Source organism: Bombina bombina, chromosome 5 (genome assembly GCF_027579735.1).
Source record: "Bombina bombina isolate aBomBom1 chromosome 5, aBomBom1.pri, whole genome shotgun sequence".
NCBI classification, from domain to species: domain Eukaryota; kingdom Metazoa; phylum Chordata; class Amphibia; order Anura; family Bombinatoridae; genus Bombina; species Bombina bombina.
Window position 1 is genome coordinate 289614397 of NC_069503.1, and position 18404 is coordinate 289632800.

At 39.8% G+C, this 18404-nt stretch overlaps 1 protein-coding gene across 1 annotated transcript in view; it reads left to right on the forward strand.

The window, feature by feature from the left end:
* The window catches only part of ANKIB1 (ankyrin repeat and IBR domain containing 1), a 575165-nt gene that overhangs the window by 284201 nt on the left and 272560 nt on the right, over positions 1-18404 (forward strand). Inside the window, exon 4 of the mRNA XM_053714029.1 lies at positions 17615-17797. Within this exon, the coding sequence (XP_053570004.1) occupies positions 17615-17797 (183 nt within the window). The remainder of the gene's footprint in view (positions 1-17614; positions 17798-18404) is intronic.

The window sequence follows — 18404 nt, forward strand, 5'->3', positions numbered from 1 at the left end:
GGCAGTGGATAAAGTGTGCCTAACCCTGGTGTGGGCACTGAAAAAGATTCAGCCATACCTATACGGACAGGCCTTCACCGTCCTCACAGACCACAACCCCCTTGTTTGGCTCAACCGAATTGTTGGGAACAATGGATGCCTGCTGTGGTGGAGTTTAGCCTTGCAGCCCTTTAACTTTTCCATTCAATACAGGCCAGGAAAAAGCAATGGAAATGCTGACGGACTTTCCCGGCAAACTGAATCAGAATAGCTCCCCCGACAGCCCCAGGCCAAACCGTGAGTGGGTCTAGCCGGGTCTGCCGGACTGGAAGGGGGGAGCTGTCACCGATACCAGGCTGCTAAGGTTAAACCTCCACCCCTCTCTACCTAGCCCCCTCCTATTTCTCCACGGATCTGAACTTTTGGGAGCTTTCGCAATCTCCAGGATGCTTGTTTTTGTTCATGTTGGTGTTTTGCACATCCTCCCAGAGGAGCTGTTCTCTGTGGAAAACCCGTCTCGGCTGGCCGGGCTCCTGGAACGGCCTGCCGCACCGCACCGAATACACGCTTCCCTTCACCCCAGGTCGCTCCAGCTCCATGCTCCTTATCAACATCAGTTTGTGTATAAAGGTAGTGAGTTTTCCACAATAAAGTTGTTCTTTGTGTTTCCCCTGAATGCTATAATCACTTTCTCCGCTACATAGCGGCATGTTCCAGGTATAGGAAGGTCCTTTGGCGGAGCTGCCCAGTTAGGGTAGCCAGAGTCTGTCACAATCACGTTTACTTTCAACTTGTAATATGAGCTTAACTTGTGTGCAAATAAACGCGAAAACCCGGTATCACTCGTGCACAAATGTTTGCACTCCACTCGTAATCTGGCCCTTAATGTTTATGATTGCCAACAAATGTTTATTTTTATTTTTATTTTGCATCCAAAATCCTGATATTATTACTATTATTATTATTATTATCATCATCATCATTTTCTTTGTAAAATCACTACCAAATTCTGTAGCACTGGGTATAGAAGTGGGGGTTTACAATAACAAAGATTTGCGGTATGATACAGATACATAATAGCAAACTAAACAAAACAAATTAGTACAGGAGGGCACTGAGCTTACAGTTTACAGCTGGACCGCTAAACCAGTACCCAAATAATTCTTAATCTTGGTTTTATACAATGATGACTGACCATCTTAGGGTGGAATTGCCCACATACACTCCCTATCTGAATAAAGCAAGTCAGCGGCTCCATCTAATAGAGGGGATATGGCAGTGAGGACTATCCTGGCATGGGCTTCTAGCAATTTTGACCAGTGCCCATGAGATGCCGTAAAGGAAAGAAACCGGGATATTATAAAACTGTAATTTTATAATCTGTTTTATGGAGAAGCTTTATCTTGCCATGGTGCTTGTGATGTGAGTCACCTAGATCTGAGGGCCTGTTATGGAACATTCTTTGGGCAGGGGGTACATGGGCTTAAGGATATCCAGAGACTGCATGGAAATGTGGAATTTTTATATGCTGGACACCCCATGTACTTTCATAACTATGGCTTTTGTCCACGTCACCCTGTATCCATAAATACAGGATGGATACAGGGTGTGAGTGCCCCTTGTGGGAGCAATTGTGACTCTATAAACCAAGTGGGCATAAAGGACTTAATAGTTAATAAGAGCTGTTTTTATATTTTGTAATAATATGTATTTTATTTATGTTTCAGATCTGATTGTGTCTCAGGAGTCTGTCTGGGTAAACTGATTGTGTTCCTGTGTGATTATGTTAACTAGACTGCCCAACATCAGATTGTCTGAGTAAACTTTCTTCCCCAGTTAATTAACTTGATATGTTAATCTGTTTTACCTGTGAATAGACAATTGTTAGAGGTTTGATGTACTTATTGTTCATATATTTGCTTTTCTGTTTAACCAATTCCCTCTGTATACTGAAGCTCTGTTACTCTGGAATGTCAGGGTGTATAAATCTGTGTGCTGCTTTTAAATATATATTCATTTCTCCAACATTGGTGTGTCCGGTCCACGGCGTCATCCTTACTTGTGGGATATTCTCTTCCCCAACAGGAAATGGCAAAGAGTCCCAGCAAAGCTGGTCACATGATCCCTCCTAGGCTCCGCCCACCCCAGTCATTCTCTTTGCCGTTGCACAGGCAACATCTCCACGGAGATGGTTAAGAGTTTTTTGGTGTTTAAATGTAGTTTTATTCTTCTATCAAGTGTTTGTTATTTTAAAATAGTGCTGGTATGTACTATTTACTCTGAAACAGAAAAGGATGAAGATTTCTGTTTGTAAGAGGAAGATGATTTTAGCAGACAGTAACTAAAATCGATTGCTGTTTCCACACAGGACTGTTGAGATGAAGTAACTTCAGTTGGGGGAAACAGTTAGCAGACTTTTCTGCTTAAGGTATGACTAGCCATATTTCTAACAAGACCATGTAATGCTGGAAGGCTGTCATTTCCCCTCATGGGACCGGTAAGCCATTTTCTTAGTTAAACATAAAAGAATAAAGGGCTTCAAAAAGGGCTTAAAAACTGGTAGACATTTTTCTGGGCTAAAACGATTGCTTTACTAGGCATATTATGCAGATTCTAACTAATTATTGGTATTATAATCTTGGGGAACGTTTAGAAAAACGGCAGGCACTGTGTTGGACACCTTTTTCAGATGGGGGCCTTTCTAGTTATAGACAGAGCCTCATTCTGGGACTGTATAGGGGTTAAATGTAAAAATGGCTCCGGTTCCGTTAATTTAAGGGTTAAAGCTCTGAAATTTGGTGTGCAATACTTTTAATGCTTTAAGACACTGTGGTGAAATTTTGGTGAATTTTGAACAATTCCTTCATACTTTTTCACATATTCAGTAATAAAGTGTTTTCAGTTTGAAATTTAAAGTGACAGTAACGGTTTTATTTTAAAACGTTTTTTGTGCTTTGTTGACAAGTTTAAGCCTGTTTAACATGTCTGTACCATCAGATAAGCTATGTTCTATATGTATGAAAGCCAATGTGTTTCCCCATTTAAATTTATGTGATAATTGTGCCATAGTGTCCAAACAAAGTAAGGACAGTAATGCAACAGATAATGATATTGCCCAAGATGATTCCTCAAATGAGGGGAGTAAACATGATACTACATCATCCCCTACTGTGTCTACACCAGTTATGCCCACACAGGAGGCCCCTAGTACATCTAGTGCGCCAATACTTATTACCATGCAACAATTAACGGCTGTAATGGATAACTCCATAGCAAATCTTTTATCCGAAATGCCTACTTATCAGAGAAAGCGCGATTGCTCTGTTTTAAACACTGAAGAGCAAGAGGACGCTGATGATAACTGTTCTGACATACCCTCACACCAATCTCAAGGGGCCATGAGGGAGGTTTTGTCTGATGGAGAAATTTCAGATTCAGGAAAAAATTTCTCATCAAGCTGAACCTGATGTTGTGACATTTAAATTTAAATTAGAACATCTCCGCGCACTGCTTAAGGAGGTGTTATCTACTCTGGATGATTGTGACAATTTGGTCATTCCAGAGAAATTATGTAAGATGGACAAGTTCCTAGAGGTTCCGGTGCCCCCCGACGCTTTTCCTATACCCAAGCGGGTGGCGGACATAGTAAATAAAGAGTGGGAAAGGCCCGGCATACCTTTTGTTCCCCCCCCCTATATTTAAGAAATTATTTCCTATAGTCGACCCCAGAAAGGACTTATGGCAGACAGTCCCCAAGGTCGAGGGGGCGGTTTCTACTCTAAACAAACGCACTACTATTCCTATCGAAGATAGTTGTGCTTTCAAAGATCCTATGGATAAGAAATTAGAGGGTTTGCTTAAAAAGATTTTTGTACAGCAAGGTTACCTTCTACAACCAATTTCATGCATTGTTCCTGTCACTACGGCAGCGTGTTTCTGGTTCGAGGAACTAGAAAAATCGCTCAGTAAAGAATCTTCGTATGAGGAGGTTATGGACAGAGTTTAAGCACTTAAATTGGCTAACTCTTTTGTTTTAGATGCCGCTTTGCAATTAGCTAGATTAGCGGCGAAAAATTCAGGGTTTGCTATCGTGGCGCGCAGAGTGCTTTGGCTAAAGTCTTGGTCAGCGGATGTGTCTTCCAAGACAAAATTGCTTAACATTCCTTTCAAAGGTAAAACATTATTTGGACCTGATTTGAAAGAGATTATTTCAGACATCACTGGGGGAAAGGGCCACGCCCTCCCACAGGATAGGTCTTTTAAGGCTAATAATAAGCCTAATTTTCGTCCCTTTCGCAGAAACGGACCAGTCTCTAATTCTGTATCCTCTAAGCAAGAGGGTAATACTTCACAACCCAAACCAGCCTGGAAACCAATGCAAGGCTGGAACAAGGGTAAGCAGGCCAAGAAGCCTACCACTGCTACCAAAACAGCATGAAGGGATAGCCCCCGATCCGGGACCGGATCTAGTGGGGGGCAGACTTTCTCTCTTTGCTCAGGCTTGGGCAAGAGATGTTCAGGATCCTTGGGCGCTAGAAATAGTTTCTCAAGGTTATCTCCTGGAATTTAAGGAACTACCCCCAAGGGGAAGGTTCCACAGGTCTCAATTATCTTCAAACCAAATAAAGAGACAGGCATTCTTACATTGTGTAGAAGACCTGTTAAAGATGGGAGTGATACATCCAGTTCCAATAAGAGAACAAGGAATGGGATTTTATTCCAATCTGTTCATTGTTCCCAAAAAAGAGGGAACCTTCAGACCAATTTTGGATCTAAAGATCCTAAACAAATTTCTCAGGGTACCATCGTTCAAAATGGAAACTATTCGAACGATCCTACCTACTATCCAGGAAAATCAATTTATGACTACCGTGGATTTAAAGGATGCGTACCTACATATTCCTATCCACAAGGAACATCATCAGTTCCTAAGGTTCGCTTTTCTGGACAAGCATTACCAGTTTGTGGCACTTCCATTTGGATTAGCCACTGCTCCAAGGATTTTCACAAAGGTACTAGGGTCCCTTCTAGCGGTTCTAAGACCAAGGGGCATTGCAGTAGTACCTTACTTGGACGACATCCTGATTCAAGCGTCATCCCTGTCAAAAGCAAAGGCTCATACGGACATCGTCCTAGCCTTTCTCAGATCTCACGGATGGAAGGTGAACAAAGAAAAAAGTTCTCTGTCCCCGTCAACAAGAGTTCCCTTCTTGGGAACAATAATAGATTCCTTAGAAATGAGGATTTTTCTGACAGAGGTCAGAAAATCAAAACTTCTAAGCTCTTGTCAAGTACTTCATTCTGTTCCTCGTACTTCCATAGCGCAGTGCATGGAAGTAATAGGATTGATGGTTGCAACAATGGACATAGTTCCTTTTGCACAAATTCATCTAAGACCATTACAACTGTGCATGCTCAGACAGTGGAATGGGGATTATACAGACTTGTCTCCGACGATTCAAGTAGATCAAAAGACCAGAGATTCACTCCGTTGGTGGCTGACCCTGGACAATCTGTCACAGGGAATGAGCTTCCGCAGACCAGAGTGGGTCATTGTCACGACCGACGCCAGCCTAGTGGGCTGGGGCGCGGTCTGGGAATCCCTGAAAGCTCAGGGTCTATGGTCTCGGGAAGAGTCTCTTCTCCCGATAAACATTCTGGAACTGAGAGCGATATTCAATGCTCTCAGAGCTTGGCCTCAACTAGCAAAGGCCAAATTCATAAGGTTTCAGTCAGACAGAGGATCACTCCTGCCACTTGTCTGCGATCCACATCCCAGGAGTGGAAAATTGGGAAGCGGATTTTCTGAGTCGTCAGACATTCCATCCGGGGGAGTGGGAACTCCATCCGGAAATCTTTGCACAAATAACTCAATTATGGGGCATTCCAGACATGGATCTGATGGCGTCTCGTCAGAACTTCAAGGTTCCTTGCTACGGGTCCAGATCCAGGGATCCCAAGGCGACCCTAGTAGATGCACTAGTAGCACCTTGGACCTTCAACCTAGCTTATGTATTCCCACCGTTTCCTCTCATCCCCAGGCTGGTAGCCAGGATCAATCAGGAGAGGGCCTCGGTGATCTTGATAGCTCCTGCGTGGCCACGCAGGACTTGGTATGCAGACTTGGTGAATATGTCATCGGCTCCACCATGGAAGCTACCTTTGAGACAGGACCTTCTTGTTCAGGGTCCATTCGAACATCCGAATCTGGTTTCCCTCCAACTGACGGCTTGGAGATTGAACGCTTGATTTTATCAAAGCGTGGGTTTTCAGATTCTGTAATAGATACTCTGATTCAGGCTAGAAAGCCTGTAACTAGAAAAATTTACCATAAAATATGGAAAAAATATATCTGTTGGTGTGAATCTAAAGGATTCCCATGGAACAAGATAAAAATTCCTAAGATTCTATCCTTTCTACAAGAAGGTTTGGAGAAAGGATTATCTGCAAGTTCTCTGAAGGGACAGATCTCTGCTTTATCTGTTTTACTTCACAAAAGACTGGCAGCTGTGCCAGATGTTCAAGCATTTGTTCAGGCTCTGGTTAGGATCAAGCCTGTTTACAGACCTTTGACTCCTCCCTGGAGTCTAAATCTAGTTCTTTCAGTTCTTCAAGGGGTTCCGTTTGAACCCTTACATTCCGTAGATATTAAGTTATTATCTTGGAAAGTTTTGTTTTTGGTTGCAATTTCTTCTGCTAGAAGAGTTTCAGAGTTATCTGCTCTGCAGTGTTCTCCGCCCTATCTGGTGTTCCATGCAGATAAGGTGGTTTTGCGTACTAAGCCTGGTTTTCTTCCGAAAGTTGTTTCCAACAAAAATATTAACCAGGAGATAGTTGTACCTTCTTTGTGTCCGAATCCAGTTTCAAAGAAGGAACGTTTGTTACACAATTTGGACGTAGTCCGTGCTCTAAAATTCTATTTAGAGGCTACTAAAGATTTCAGAAAAACATCTTCCTTGTTTGTTGTTTATTCTGGTAAAAGGAGAGGTCAAAAAGCGACTTCTACCTCTCTTTCCTTTTGGCTTAAAAGCATTATCCGATTGGCTTATGAGACTGCCGGACGGCAGCCTCCTGAAAGAATCACAGCTCACTCCACTAGGGCTGTGGCTTCCACATGGGCCTTCAAGAACGAGGCTTCTGTTGACCAGATATGTAAAGCAGCGACTTGGTCTTCACTGCACACTTTTGCCAAATTTTACAAATTTGATACTTTTGCTTCTTCTGAGGCTATTTTTGGGAGAAAGGTTTTGCAAGCCGTGGTGCCTTCCATTTAGGTGACCTGATTTGCTCCCTCCCTTCATCCGTGTCCTAAAGCTTTGGTATTGGTTCCCACAAGTAAGGATGACGCCGTGGACCGGACACACCAATGTTGGAGAAAACAGAATTTATGCTTACCTGATAAATTACTTTCTCCAACGGTGTGTCCGGTCCACGGCCCGCCCTGGTTTTTTAATCAGGTCTGATGAATTATTTTCTCTAACTACAGTCACCACGGTATCATATGGTTTCTCCTATATATATTTCCTCCTGTCCGTCGGTCGAATGACTGGGGTGGGCGGAGCCTAGGAGGGATCATGTGACCAGCTTTGCTGGGACTCTTTGCCATTTCCTGTTGGGGAAGAGAATATCCCACAAGTAAGGATGACGCCGTGGACCGGACACACCGTTGGAGAAAGTAATTTATCAGTTAAGCATAAATTCTGTTTTTGTCTTCAGACCCCTCAGTGTTGTCTCAGTTCTGTTCACCTCTATAACTTTAGACTGCAGTCAAAGGGAGATACCAGGAGCTATTGCTCTGGATAAAGGGATGTCCAGGACAAGGGAAGTGTTCTGACGGAAGTACTCATTTGTGGTAACAGGCGGTCCGTCACAGTGCTTAAGTAGAGTGTGGTAGAAGGGGCAGAATGCAGTTCTTGGTGACTGTTTTACTATGACTTGGCATGAGGTTAGGTATTCTCTGTTTTTTAGGAATGTTGTGACAGCCTGTTGCTCTGTCTTTAGGAGAATGAAGTGTTGTTTGTGGTTGAAGATGCACCTGTGTCTTTGAGTGCATTGACTATTTTTATGTATTTCCTTAAGACAGTTTACGTTGCATTGTTTATTATTAACACCAGAGGCATAAGAGAGCAGTAATGAGATGCTCTATTTATCGCACCATTGCTTGAAAATAAGTACTGGTAAATCCCACAAAAGAAATTGGCAACACATTACTGGTTTGAAGCTTAGACATGGCAGCTGAGCAATTCATTTTCTGCTAGTTTCAACTTAATATGACAGTGATTGCTATTCTGGGACTGATTTTAACTGTGTGTTTAATCCCTATGCAGGGGTAAATATATAGTTCTGTTTAAGGAACAGTACAGAAATATAATGCTCTAGTACAGTACAGCATTTTATTATTGCTTCTTTCTGCCCTTTAATAAAGAACAGCCTAATGCAGTCTTTTTGTGAATGTCATGAACAAAGTGAAGAAGTAGAGGAACTGTTCATTCTAAAAATGTTTTAATGTGAATTTGGACTTCTGGTTGTTCTATGCAGCTAAATGAAGCGTCAACGCTACGGGATTTAAATGAAATTTAAACTCAGATCGGAGCATGCTCCAATAGCAAACTATTAGGAAGAAGTCTATTATTCTATTAGTATTACTTGCAGAGTCCTGTTTGGGAGTGTTATACTAATTATTATTATTAACAATAATAATAAATGTATTGTTATGTGATTAGGGTAGGATAGAAAACAAAATAAGATGTCTAAATAACCATGTTATACTTATTACCCTGTGTCCACATTTTTTCATATAATTGATGCTGCAGATGAATTTAAAAGCGTCTAATTGACAAGCTGTAACCGCAGCCTCTGATGTTCCTTGCCAGGAAGCACAAAGCCTGTCTTTAGCACTGAGCATGAACATGATGTCACACTTATTCAGAGCTCTTTCATCTCAGGATCATATGGTTGACATCACTTCCATTCCTTGTCTTCAGCATTTGTTTCTGCTTCATGGCAAAGGATTCTGATTTTTCACAAGATCACAGACTGCAGAGAGAACCATAACAAAAGCATTTAAAATGAATTGCAGCATCAGGAAAGTGTAAAAGGATTTGTAAAGATAAGTCTATTTATTTTGTATTTAACTAAAAGGGACAGTACACTGTAGAATGACTCCCGCCCCTTTAATCTGATTCCAGTGATCCATTTTACCTGCTGGAGTGTATTCAATTTTTACAAATAGCTATTTTACCTTTTTTTGTTGTTTGAAATAGCTGCTTCTTTCCCGATTAAAACCATCACCTATACTACTAAAAAAATTCAAGGCTGCAATAATGGCTACAGAATGAGCTATGTAAGCAATGGGCATCAGAAGAAATCAACCCCACAGTATGGTGTGGGAGCGAGAGAGAACCCAACCATTTTAAAGGGTGAAATACAATGCAATCATATCTGCTGCTTGCCTGAGTACGCTGTCCCTTTAAAGAAACACACATGCACACACTTATTCTTAAAACATCTTGTGTATAGTTATTAAAATCATTTATAATTCTTTTTAACTCACGGCTAGAATAAAATTAAAACATTATGTTTTTTTAATTTAATGCTGTGTTAAAGAGACCTAAAACTGTAAAGTGAAATGCAGATGAATGCACTTCAGCTTTGAATAGAAGATTTTTGCAATACACATGTATTGGCAAAAAATGCTTCTATTAAAAATGACATCTTATTCAGCAATAGCTTTGACAATACACCGAGCACATGCGCTGTGCACCTTCATTCAAATACAGGACCTGCTCAGAAGTATACATTGTGTCAGATATCACTCCTTGTCACTGACAAATACAGCTTTTGCAGCGTTTGAACGAGGGTGCATGAGACATTTTTACATACGCTGCTTGCACAGTAAAAGTGATAATGTTTACTATAAGAATTATCTAAGGCTCTGCAGACTGCTCCCTTATCGTACTTATTTTGACAGACTTGCATTTTAGCCAATCGGTGTTGGTTCATAAATAACTTCACAGGAGTGAGCACAAAGTTATCAATATGGCACACATGAACTATCGCTGTCTAGCTGTGAAATACTGTCAAAATGCACTGAGATAAGGGCGGCCTTCAAGGGAATAGAAACTAGAATATGAGTCTCAGAATTAAAAAGTCCAGCAGCACAGCAGTGTGGATAAAAGAAGAGACGTTTATTCAACAAAGTGGTAAAAGTACAACCATGGATACATCGTCTGATGCGTTTCTTTCATGTAATTAGCAAGAGTCCATGAGCTAGTGACGTATGGGATATACATTCCTACCAGGAGGGGCAAAGTTTCCCAAACCTTAAAATGCCTATAAATACACCCCTCACCACACCCACAATTCAGTTTTACAAACTTTGCCTCCGATGGAGGTGGTGAAGTAAGTTTGTGCTAGATTCTACGTTGATATGCGCTCCGCAGCAAGTTGGAGCCCGGTTTTCCTCTCAGCGTGCAGTGAATGTCAGAGGGATGTGAGGAGAGTATTGCCTATTTGAATGCAGTGATCTCCTTCTACGGGGTCTATTTCATAGGTTCTCTGTTATCGGTCGTAGAGATTCATCTCTTACCTCCCTTTTCAGATCGACGATATACTCTTATATATACCATTACCTCTGCTGATTCTCGTTTCAGTACTGGTTTGGCTTTCTACAAACATGTAGATGAGTGTCCTGGGGTAAGTAAATCTTATTTTCTGTGACACTCTAAGCTATGGTTGGGCACTTTGTTTATAAAGTTCTAAATATATGTATTCAAACATTTATTTGCCTTGACTCAGAATGTTCAACTTTCCTTATTTTTCAGACAGTCAGTTTCATATTTGGGATAATGCATTTGAATTAATCATTTTTTCTTACCTTCAAAAATTTGACTCTTTTTTTCCCTGTGGGCTGTTAGGCTCGCGGGGGCTGAAAATGCTTCATTTTATTGCGTCATTCTTGGCGCGGACTTTTTTGGCGCAAAAATTATTTTCCGTTTCCGGCATCATACGTGTCGCCGGAAGTTGCGTCATTTTTTGACGTTATTTTGCGCCAAAAATGTCGGCGTTCCGGATGTGGCGTCATTTTTGGCGCCAAAAGCATTTAGGCGCCAAATAATGTGGGCGTCTTATTTGGCGCTAAAAACTAAGGGCGTCGCTTTTGTCTCCACATTATTTAAGTCTTATTTTTTCATTGCTTCTGGTTGCTAGAAGCTTGTTCTTTGGCATTTTTTCCCATTCCTGAAACTGTCATTTAAGGAATTTGATCAATTTTGCTTTATATGTTGTTTTTTTCTCTCTTACATATTGCAAGATGTCTCACGTTGCATCTGAGTCAGAAGATACTACAGGAAAATCGCTGTCTAGTGCTGGAGCTACCAAGCTAAGTGTATCTGCTATAATTTTTGGTGTCTGTTTCTCCAGCTGTTGTTTGTATTGCATGTCATGACAAACTTATTAATGCAGATAAAATTTCCTTTAGTACTGTTACATTACCTGTTGCTGTTCCGTCAACATCTAATTTTCAGAGTGTTCCTGATAAACATAAGAGATTTTATTTTTTTAAATCCATTAAGAAGGCTATGTCTGTTATTTCTCCTTCTAGTTTACATAAAAGTCTTTTAAAACTTCTCTTTTTCAGATGAATTTTTAAATGAACATCATCATTCTGATACTGATAATGGTTCTTCTGGTTCAGAGGTTTCTGTCTCAGAGGTTGATGCTGATAAATCTTTGTATTTGTTCAAGATGGAATTTATTCGTTCTTTATTTAAAGAAGTATTAATTGCATTAGAAATAGAGGATTCTGGTCCTCTTGATACTAAATCTAAACGTTTAAATAAGGTTTTTAAATCTCCTGTAGTTATTCCAGAAGTGTTTAATCTCCCTGATGCTATTTCTGAAGTAATTTCCAGGGAATGGAATAATTTGGGTAATTCTTTTACTCCTTCCAAACGTTTAAGCAATTATATCCTGTGCCATCTGACAGATTAGAGTTTTTTTGGGGACAAAATCCCTAAGGTTATGGGGCTGTCTCTACTCCTGCTAAATGTGCTACTATTCCTACGGCAGATAGTACTTCATTTAAGGATCCTTTAGATAGGAAAATTGAATCCTTTCTAAGAAAAGCTTACTTATGTTCAGGTAATCTTCTTAGACCTGCTAAATTTTTAGCGGATGTTGCTGCAGCCTCAACTTTTTGGTTAGAAGCTTTAGCGCAACAAGTAACAGATCATAATTTTATAGCATTATTATTATTCTATAACATGCTAATAATTTTGTTGGTGATACCATCTTTTGATATCATTAGAGTTGATGTCAGGTATATGTCTCTAGCTATTTTAGCTAGAAAAGCTTTATGGATTAAACTTGGAATGCTGATATGTCTTCTAAGTCACCTTTGCTTTCCCTTTCTTTCCAGGGTAATAAATTATTATCTCAACTGTTTCTGGAAGGAAGGGAACTTTTTTACCAAAGGATAAAAAATCTAAGGTAAATTTAGGTCTAATAATCATTTTCGTTCCTTTCCTCATAATAAGGAACAAAAGCCTGATCCTTCATCCTCAGGAAAGGTATCAGTTTGGAAACTATTTTCAGTTTGGAATATATCCAAGCCTTATAGAAAACCTATAGCCAGCTCCTAAGTACCCATGAAGGTGCGGACCTTATTCCAGCTCAGCTGGTATGGGGCAGATTATGTTTTCTTCAAAGATATTTGGATCAATTCCGTTCTCAATCTCTGGTTTCAGAACATTGTTTCAGAAAGGTACAGAATTGGCTTCAGTTAAGGCCTCCTGCTAAGAGATTTTTTTCTTTCCCGTGTCCCAGTTAACACAGCAAAGGCTCAGCATTTCTGAAATGTGTTTCAGATCTAGAGTTGGCTGGAGTAATTATGCCAGTTCCAGTTCTGGAACAGGGGCTGGGGTTTTATTTTATCTCTTCATTGTACCAAAGAAGGTCAATTCCTTCAGACCAGTTCCGGATCTATCAATATTGAATCGTTATGTAAGGATACCAACATTCAAGATGGTTACTGTAGGACTATCCTGCCTTTTGTTTAGCAAGGGCATTATATGTCTACAATAGATTTACAGGATGTGTATCTGCATATTCCGATTCATCCAGATCACTTTTAGTGTCTGAGATTCTCTTTTTAGACAAGCATTACCAGTTTTGTGGCTCTACCGTTTGGCCTAGCCTCAGTTCCAAGAATTTTTTTGGTTCTCGGTGCCCTTCTTTCTGTAATCAGAGAACAGGGTTTTGGTATTTCCTTATTGGACGATATCTGGGTACTTGCTCAGTCTTCTCATTTTCGAAGAATCTCATACGAATCGACTTGTGTTGTTTCTTCAAGTTCATGGTTGGAGGATCAATTTACCAATCAGTTCATTGATTCCTCAGACAAGGGTAACCTTTTTAGGTTTCTAGATAGATTCAGTGTCTATGACTCTGTCCTTGTCAGACAAGAGAAGTTTAACATTGATATCAGCTTGTCAAAACCTTCAGTCACAATCATTCCCTTTGGTAGCCTTATGCATGGAAATTTTAGGTCTTAGGACTGCCGCATCAGATGCGATCTCCTTTGCTCATTTTCATATGCGACCTCTTCAGCTCTGTATGCTGAACCAATGGTGCAGGGATTACTCAAAGATATCTCAATTAATATCTTTAAACCGATTATACGACACTCTCTGACATGGTGGACAGATCACCATCGTTTAGTTCAGGGGGCTTCTTGTTCTTCCGACCTGGACTATAATCTCAACAGATGCAAGTCTTACAGGTTGGGGAGCTGTGTGGGGGTATCTGACGGCACAAGGGGTTTGGGAATCTCAGGAGGTGAGATTTCCGATCAATATTTTGGAACTCCGTGCAATTTTCAGAGCTCTTCAGTCTTGGCCTCTTCTGAAGAGAGAGTTGTTCATTTGTTTTCAGATAGACAATGTCACAACTGTGGCATACATCAATCATCAAGGAGGGACTCACAGTCCTCTGGCTATGAAAGAAGTATCTTGAATTTTGGTTTGGGCGGAATCCAGCTCCTGTCTAATCTCTGCGGTTCATATCCCAGGTATGGACAATTGGAAAGCGGATTATCTCAGTCGCCAAACGTTGCACCTGGGCGAATGGTCTTCACCCAGAGGTATTTCCTCAGATTGTTCAAATGTGGGAACTCCCAGAAATAGATCTGATGGCTTCTCATCTAAACAAGAAACTTCCCTGGTATCTGTCCGGATCCCGGGATCCTCGGGCGGAGGCAGTGGATGCATTTACAAGTGTCATCCTGCCTATATCTTTCCGCCTCTAGTTCTTCTTCCAAGGGTATTCTCCAATATTCTAAAGGAATGCTCGTTTGTCCTGCTGGTAGCTCCAGCATGGCCTCACAGGTTTTGGTATGCGGATCTTGTCCGGATGGCCTCTTGCCGGCTGTGGACTCTTCCGTTAAGACCAGTCTTTCTGTCTCAAGGTTCTTTTTTCCATCAGGATCTCAAAACCTTAGTTTTAAGGTGTGGAGTTTGAACGCTTGATTCTTGGTCAAAGAGGTTTCTCTGACTCTGTGATTGATACTATGTGACAGGCTCGTAAATCTGTATCTAGAGAGATATATTATAGAGTCTGGAAGACTTATATTTCTTTAGGATGGTTTAGATAAAGGTTTGTCCGCAAGTTTCTTGTAAGACAAATCTCTGCTCTTTCTGTTCTTTTTCACAGAAGGATTGCTAATCTTCCTGATATTCATTGTTTTGTACAACCTTTGGTTCGTATAAAACTTGTCATTAAGTCAATTTCTCCTCCTTGGAGTTTGAATTTGGTTCTGGGGGCTCTTCAAGCTCCTCCTTTTGAACCCATGCATTCTTTGGTCATTATATAACTTTCTTGGAAAGTTTTGTTTCTTTTGGCCATCTCTTCTGCCAGAAGAGTCTCTGAATTATCTACTCTTTTTTGTGAGTCTCCTTTTCTGATTTTGCATCAGGATAAGGCGGTGCTGCGAACTTCTTTTGATTTTTTTACCTAAGGTTGTGAATTCTAACAACATTAGTAGAGAAATTGTGGTTCCTTCATTATGTCCTAATCCTATGAATTCTAAGGAGAAATCATTGCATTCTTTGGATGCTGTTAGAGCTTTCTAATATTATGTTGAAGCTACTAAGTCTTTCCGAAAGACTTCTAGTCTATTTGTCATCTTTTCCGGTTCTAGAAAAGACCAGAAAGCTTCTGCCATTTCTTTGGCATCTTGGTTGAAATCTTTATTTCATCATGCCTATGTTGAGTCGGGTAACACTCCGCCTCAAAGGATTACAGCTCATTCTACTAGGTCAGTTTCTACTTCCTGGGCATTTAAGAATGAAGCTTCGGTTGATCAGATTTGCAAAACAGCAACTTGGTCCTCTTTGCATACTTTTACTAAATTCTACCATTTTTGATGTGTTTTCTTCCTCTGAAGCAGTTTTTGGTAGAAACGTACTTCAGGCAGTGGTTTCAGTTTGAATCTTCTGCTTATGTTTTTTCATTAAATTTTATTCTGGGTGTGGATTATTTTCAGCAGGAATTGGCTGTCTTTATTTTATCCCTCCCGTTCTAGTGACTCTTGTGTGGAAAGATCCACATCTTGGGTAATCATTATCCCATACGTCACTAGCTCATGGACTCTTGCTAATTACATGAAAGAAAACATAATTTATGTAAGAACTTACCTGATAAATTCATTTCTTTCATATTAGCAAGAGTCCATGAGGCCCGCCCTTTTTTGTGGTGGTTTTGATTTTTTTGTATAAAGCACAATTATTCCAATTCCTTATTTTATATGCTTTCGCACTTATTTCTTATCACCCCACTTCTTGGCTATTCGTTAAACTGAATTGTGGGTGTGGTGAGGGGTGTATTTATAGGCATTTTAAGGTTTGGGAAACTTTGCCCCTCCTGGTAGGAATGTATATCCCATACGTCACTAGCTCATGGACTCTTGCTAATATGAAAGAAATGAATTTATCAGGTAAGTTCTTACATAAATTATGTTTTTGTGCCCCCTAGTGGCGCTTCATCATAGACTGAGGATAGTACACGTGTGACCTTCTTTTATGATGGCCATATGTGATCACATATTAACTCTTTAATGTCTAAGTCAAATTACAACATAAAACATTAAAAATATATATAATAGTATATGCCACGTTAACATATACAGATGTACAGAATAGCAGGTCAAGGAGAAAAATGTACATGCACACATACTTTAGTTGCATTAAACAACTAATAAAACACAAAGCATCTGAAAAAATTAAGTAAGTAAGTATATCATTAAGTGTGATAAAAAGTTGGATATCATTATACCTCCAACAGGCTAATGATGATACATAGCACATTAAGATAACAATCATCTGTATTCTACATTTCAACACGTCGTTACTAAACTGACAAGGTTAAACCAGATTGCAGTATTCTCTCATACATTGCTGTCATCTCGCTCACATCATGCAGGCATTGCTATACCACATCTGCATGTTTCTCATACATCATTACACTAGTATAAGACCGGGTGCTCTAGTAAATGCCTCATAATGTATATATGAGAATGATTTTGATAATCCGCACATAATATCTAGATAATATCTCAATTGGGATTCATTATTATGCTGCTACATCTCAAAACTCTAATATACAGACATGATCTGGTTATATACATCATAGTAAGCTCCCTTAGATGTCTCTTAAACAATCGCTCACTCTATTATGCAAACATAACCTGTACACTTACTAAGTACACTTACTTAGAAATCATGGAAACAAAGGAATATATGTGTAACAAAGTAACTAATATCCCACTCAATCTAAATCTAAAAAAGAAAGCACCCTAAAGACTTCTATCATCTTGCATGTCTAGGTTCTAAAACAAATGGGATTTTAAAAATATAATTCATATTTTAAAACCTAAAATTCTGCACAGTAATATGAAAACCAAAAAATATACATACATATCAGGTGAAATCAATTATGTAGAATTCATAAATGGGTGTTTAATAAAAAATTGTATGATAGAGGCTGTGTTGAAGCTTTTTAAAATGATTTTGGAACACTTAAGGAAATGTGTGTTCAAATCTTTGTAGTGTCAGATTGGTAATTGGCTGATAAAGACAAGTTCCAAGCTTTATTGGTTTACAGGGACATTAGTGCTACAGAATTTGGCTATAGAAATAAATGGTATTAATGACTTAGCTGTGTGACTGCTACCACTGATTGGCTCAACAGCTATGGTACTAGCCATGTGTTAAACCCTTTTGCGGAGGTCCATCAGTTATTGATGCAGGGTCAATAGTGCTTAAATTATGTGCTCTAAAAATGAGAGCTTGTGATTTTTGCACTGCAATCTGCAGTCCTTGGGCAATGCCATTTAGCTGGGAATCACTGCTGTGTACCAGGGGAAGGCAATGCCATTAACAACACGGGGCAGAGTTTCACAGCCTGTTTTCTAGTAGGAACTTAGTATTCTGTTGTGCTACACTGGGGCCTCTACATGGAACAAAAATGTACCACATATGTCATTAGCATTAGTAACAGAAGATTATTACTGTTTGTTTAGCAGTCCGCAAGTAAAATATTATGGTGAAGTTATACAATGTGCATTTTTTTTCCCTTTCAGCTATTGGTGAGAAGTGGAAGCGATTTGTTTGCTGAAAATGAAAATAAGGACACCCCATGTGATTGTGCAGAGAAGCAGCGCCACAAGGAACTTGCGCTCAAGCTGGAGTCTCAGATGGTTTTCTCTCGTGACCCAGAGGCAGATGATATTGAAGCAGAATATGCTGCATTAGACAAAAGAGAGGTACAGTAAGCTTCATTTTTTCGCATGCGGGAACTTGTATAACGTATGTTCCTGTTCTGTTATCTTGTTAAACTGGAACTAAATGTATAGAGTCTGTACAATAGTGCTCCCTAGTGAATTTAACTCTTAAAGGGACACTGAACCCAAATTTTTTCTTTTGTGATTCAGATAGAGCATGACATTTTAAGCAACTTTCTAATTTACTCCTATAATCAAATGTTCTTTATTCTCTTGGTATCTTTATTTGAAATGCAAGAATGCAAGTTTAGATGTCGGCCCATTTTTGGTGAACAACCTAGGTTGTCCTTGCTGATTGGTGGATAAATTCATCCACCAATCAAAAACTGCTGTCCAGAGTACTGAACCAAGAGAAAAGCTTAGATGCCTTCTTTTTTATATAGAGATAGCAAGAGAACGAATAAACATTGATAATATGAGTAAATTAGAAAGTTGCTTAAAATTGCATGCTCTATCAGAATAACAAAATACATTTTTTGGGTTCAGTGTCCCTTTAAGATGAGAAGCAACATTTTATAGCAACTTAAAGGTAGCAGCTGGTATTCAGACGTCCTTGTTTAGTGTCTTGGATAAAATTATCCAAGATTAT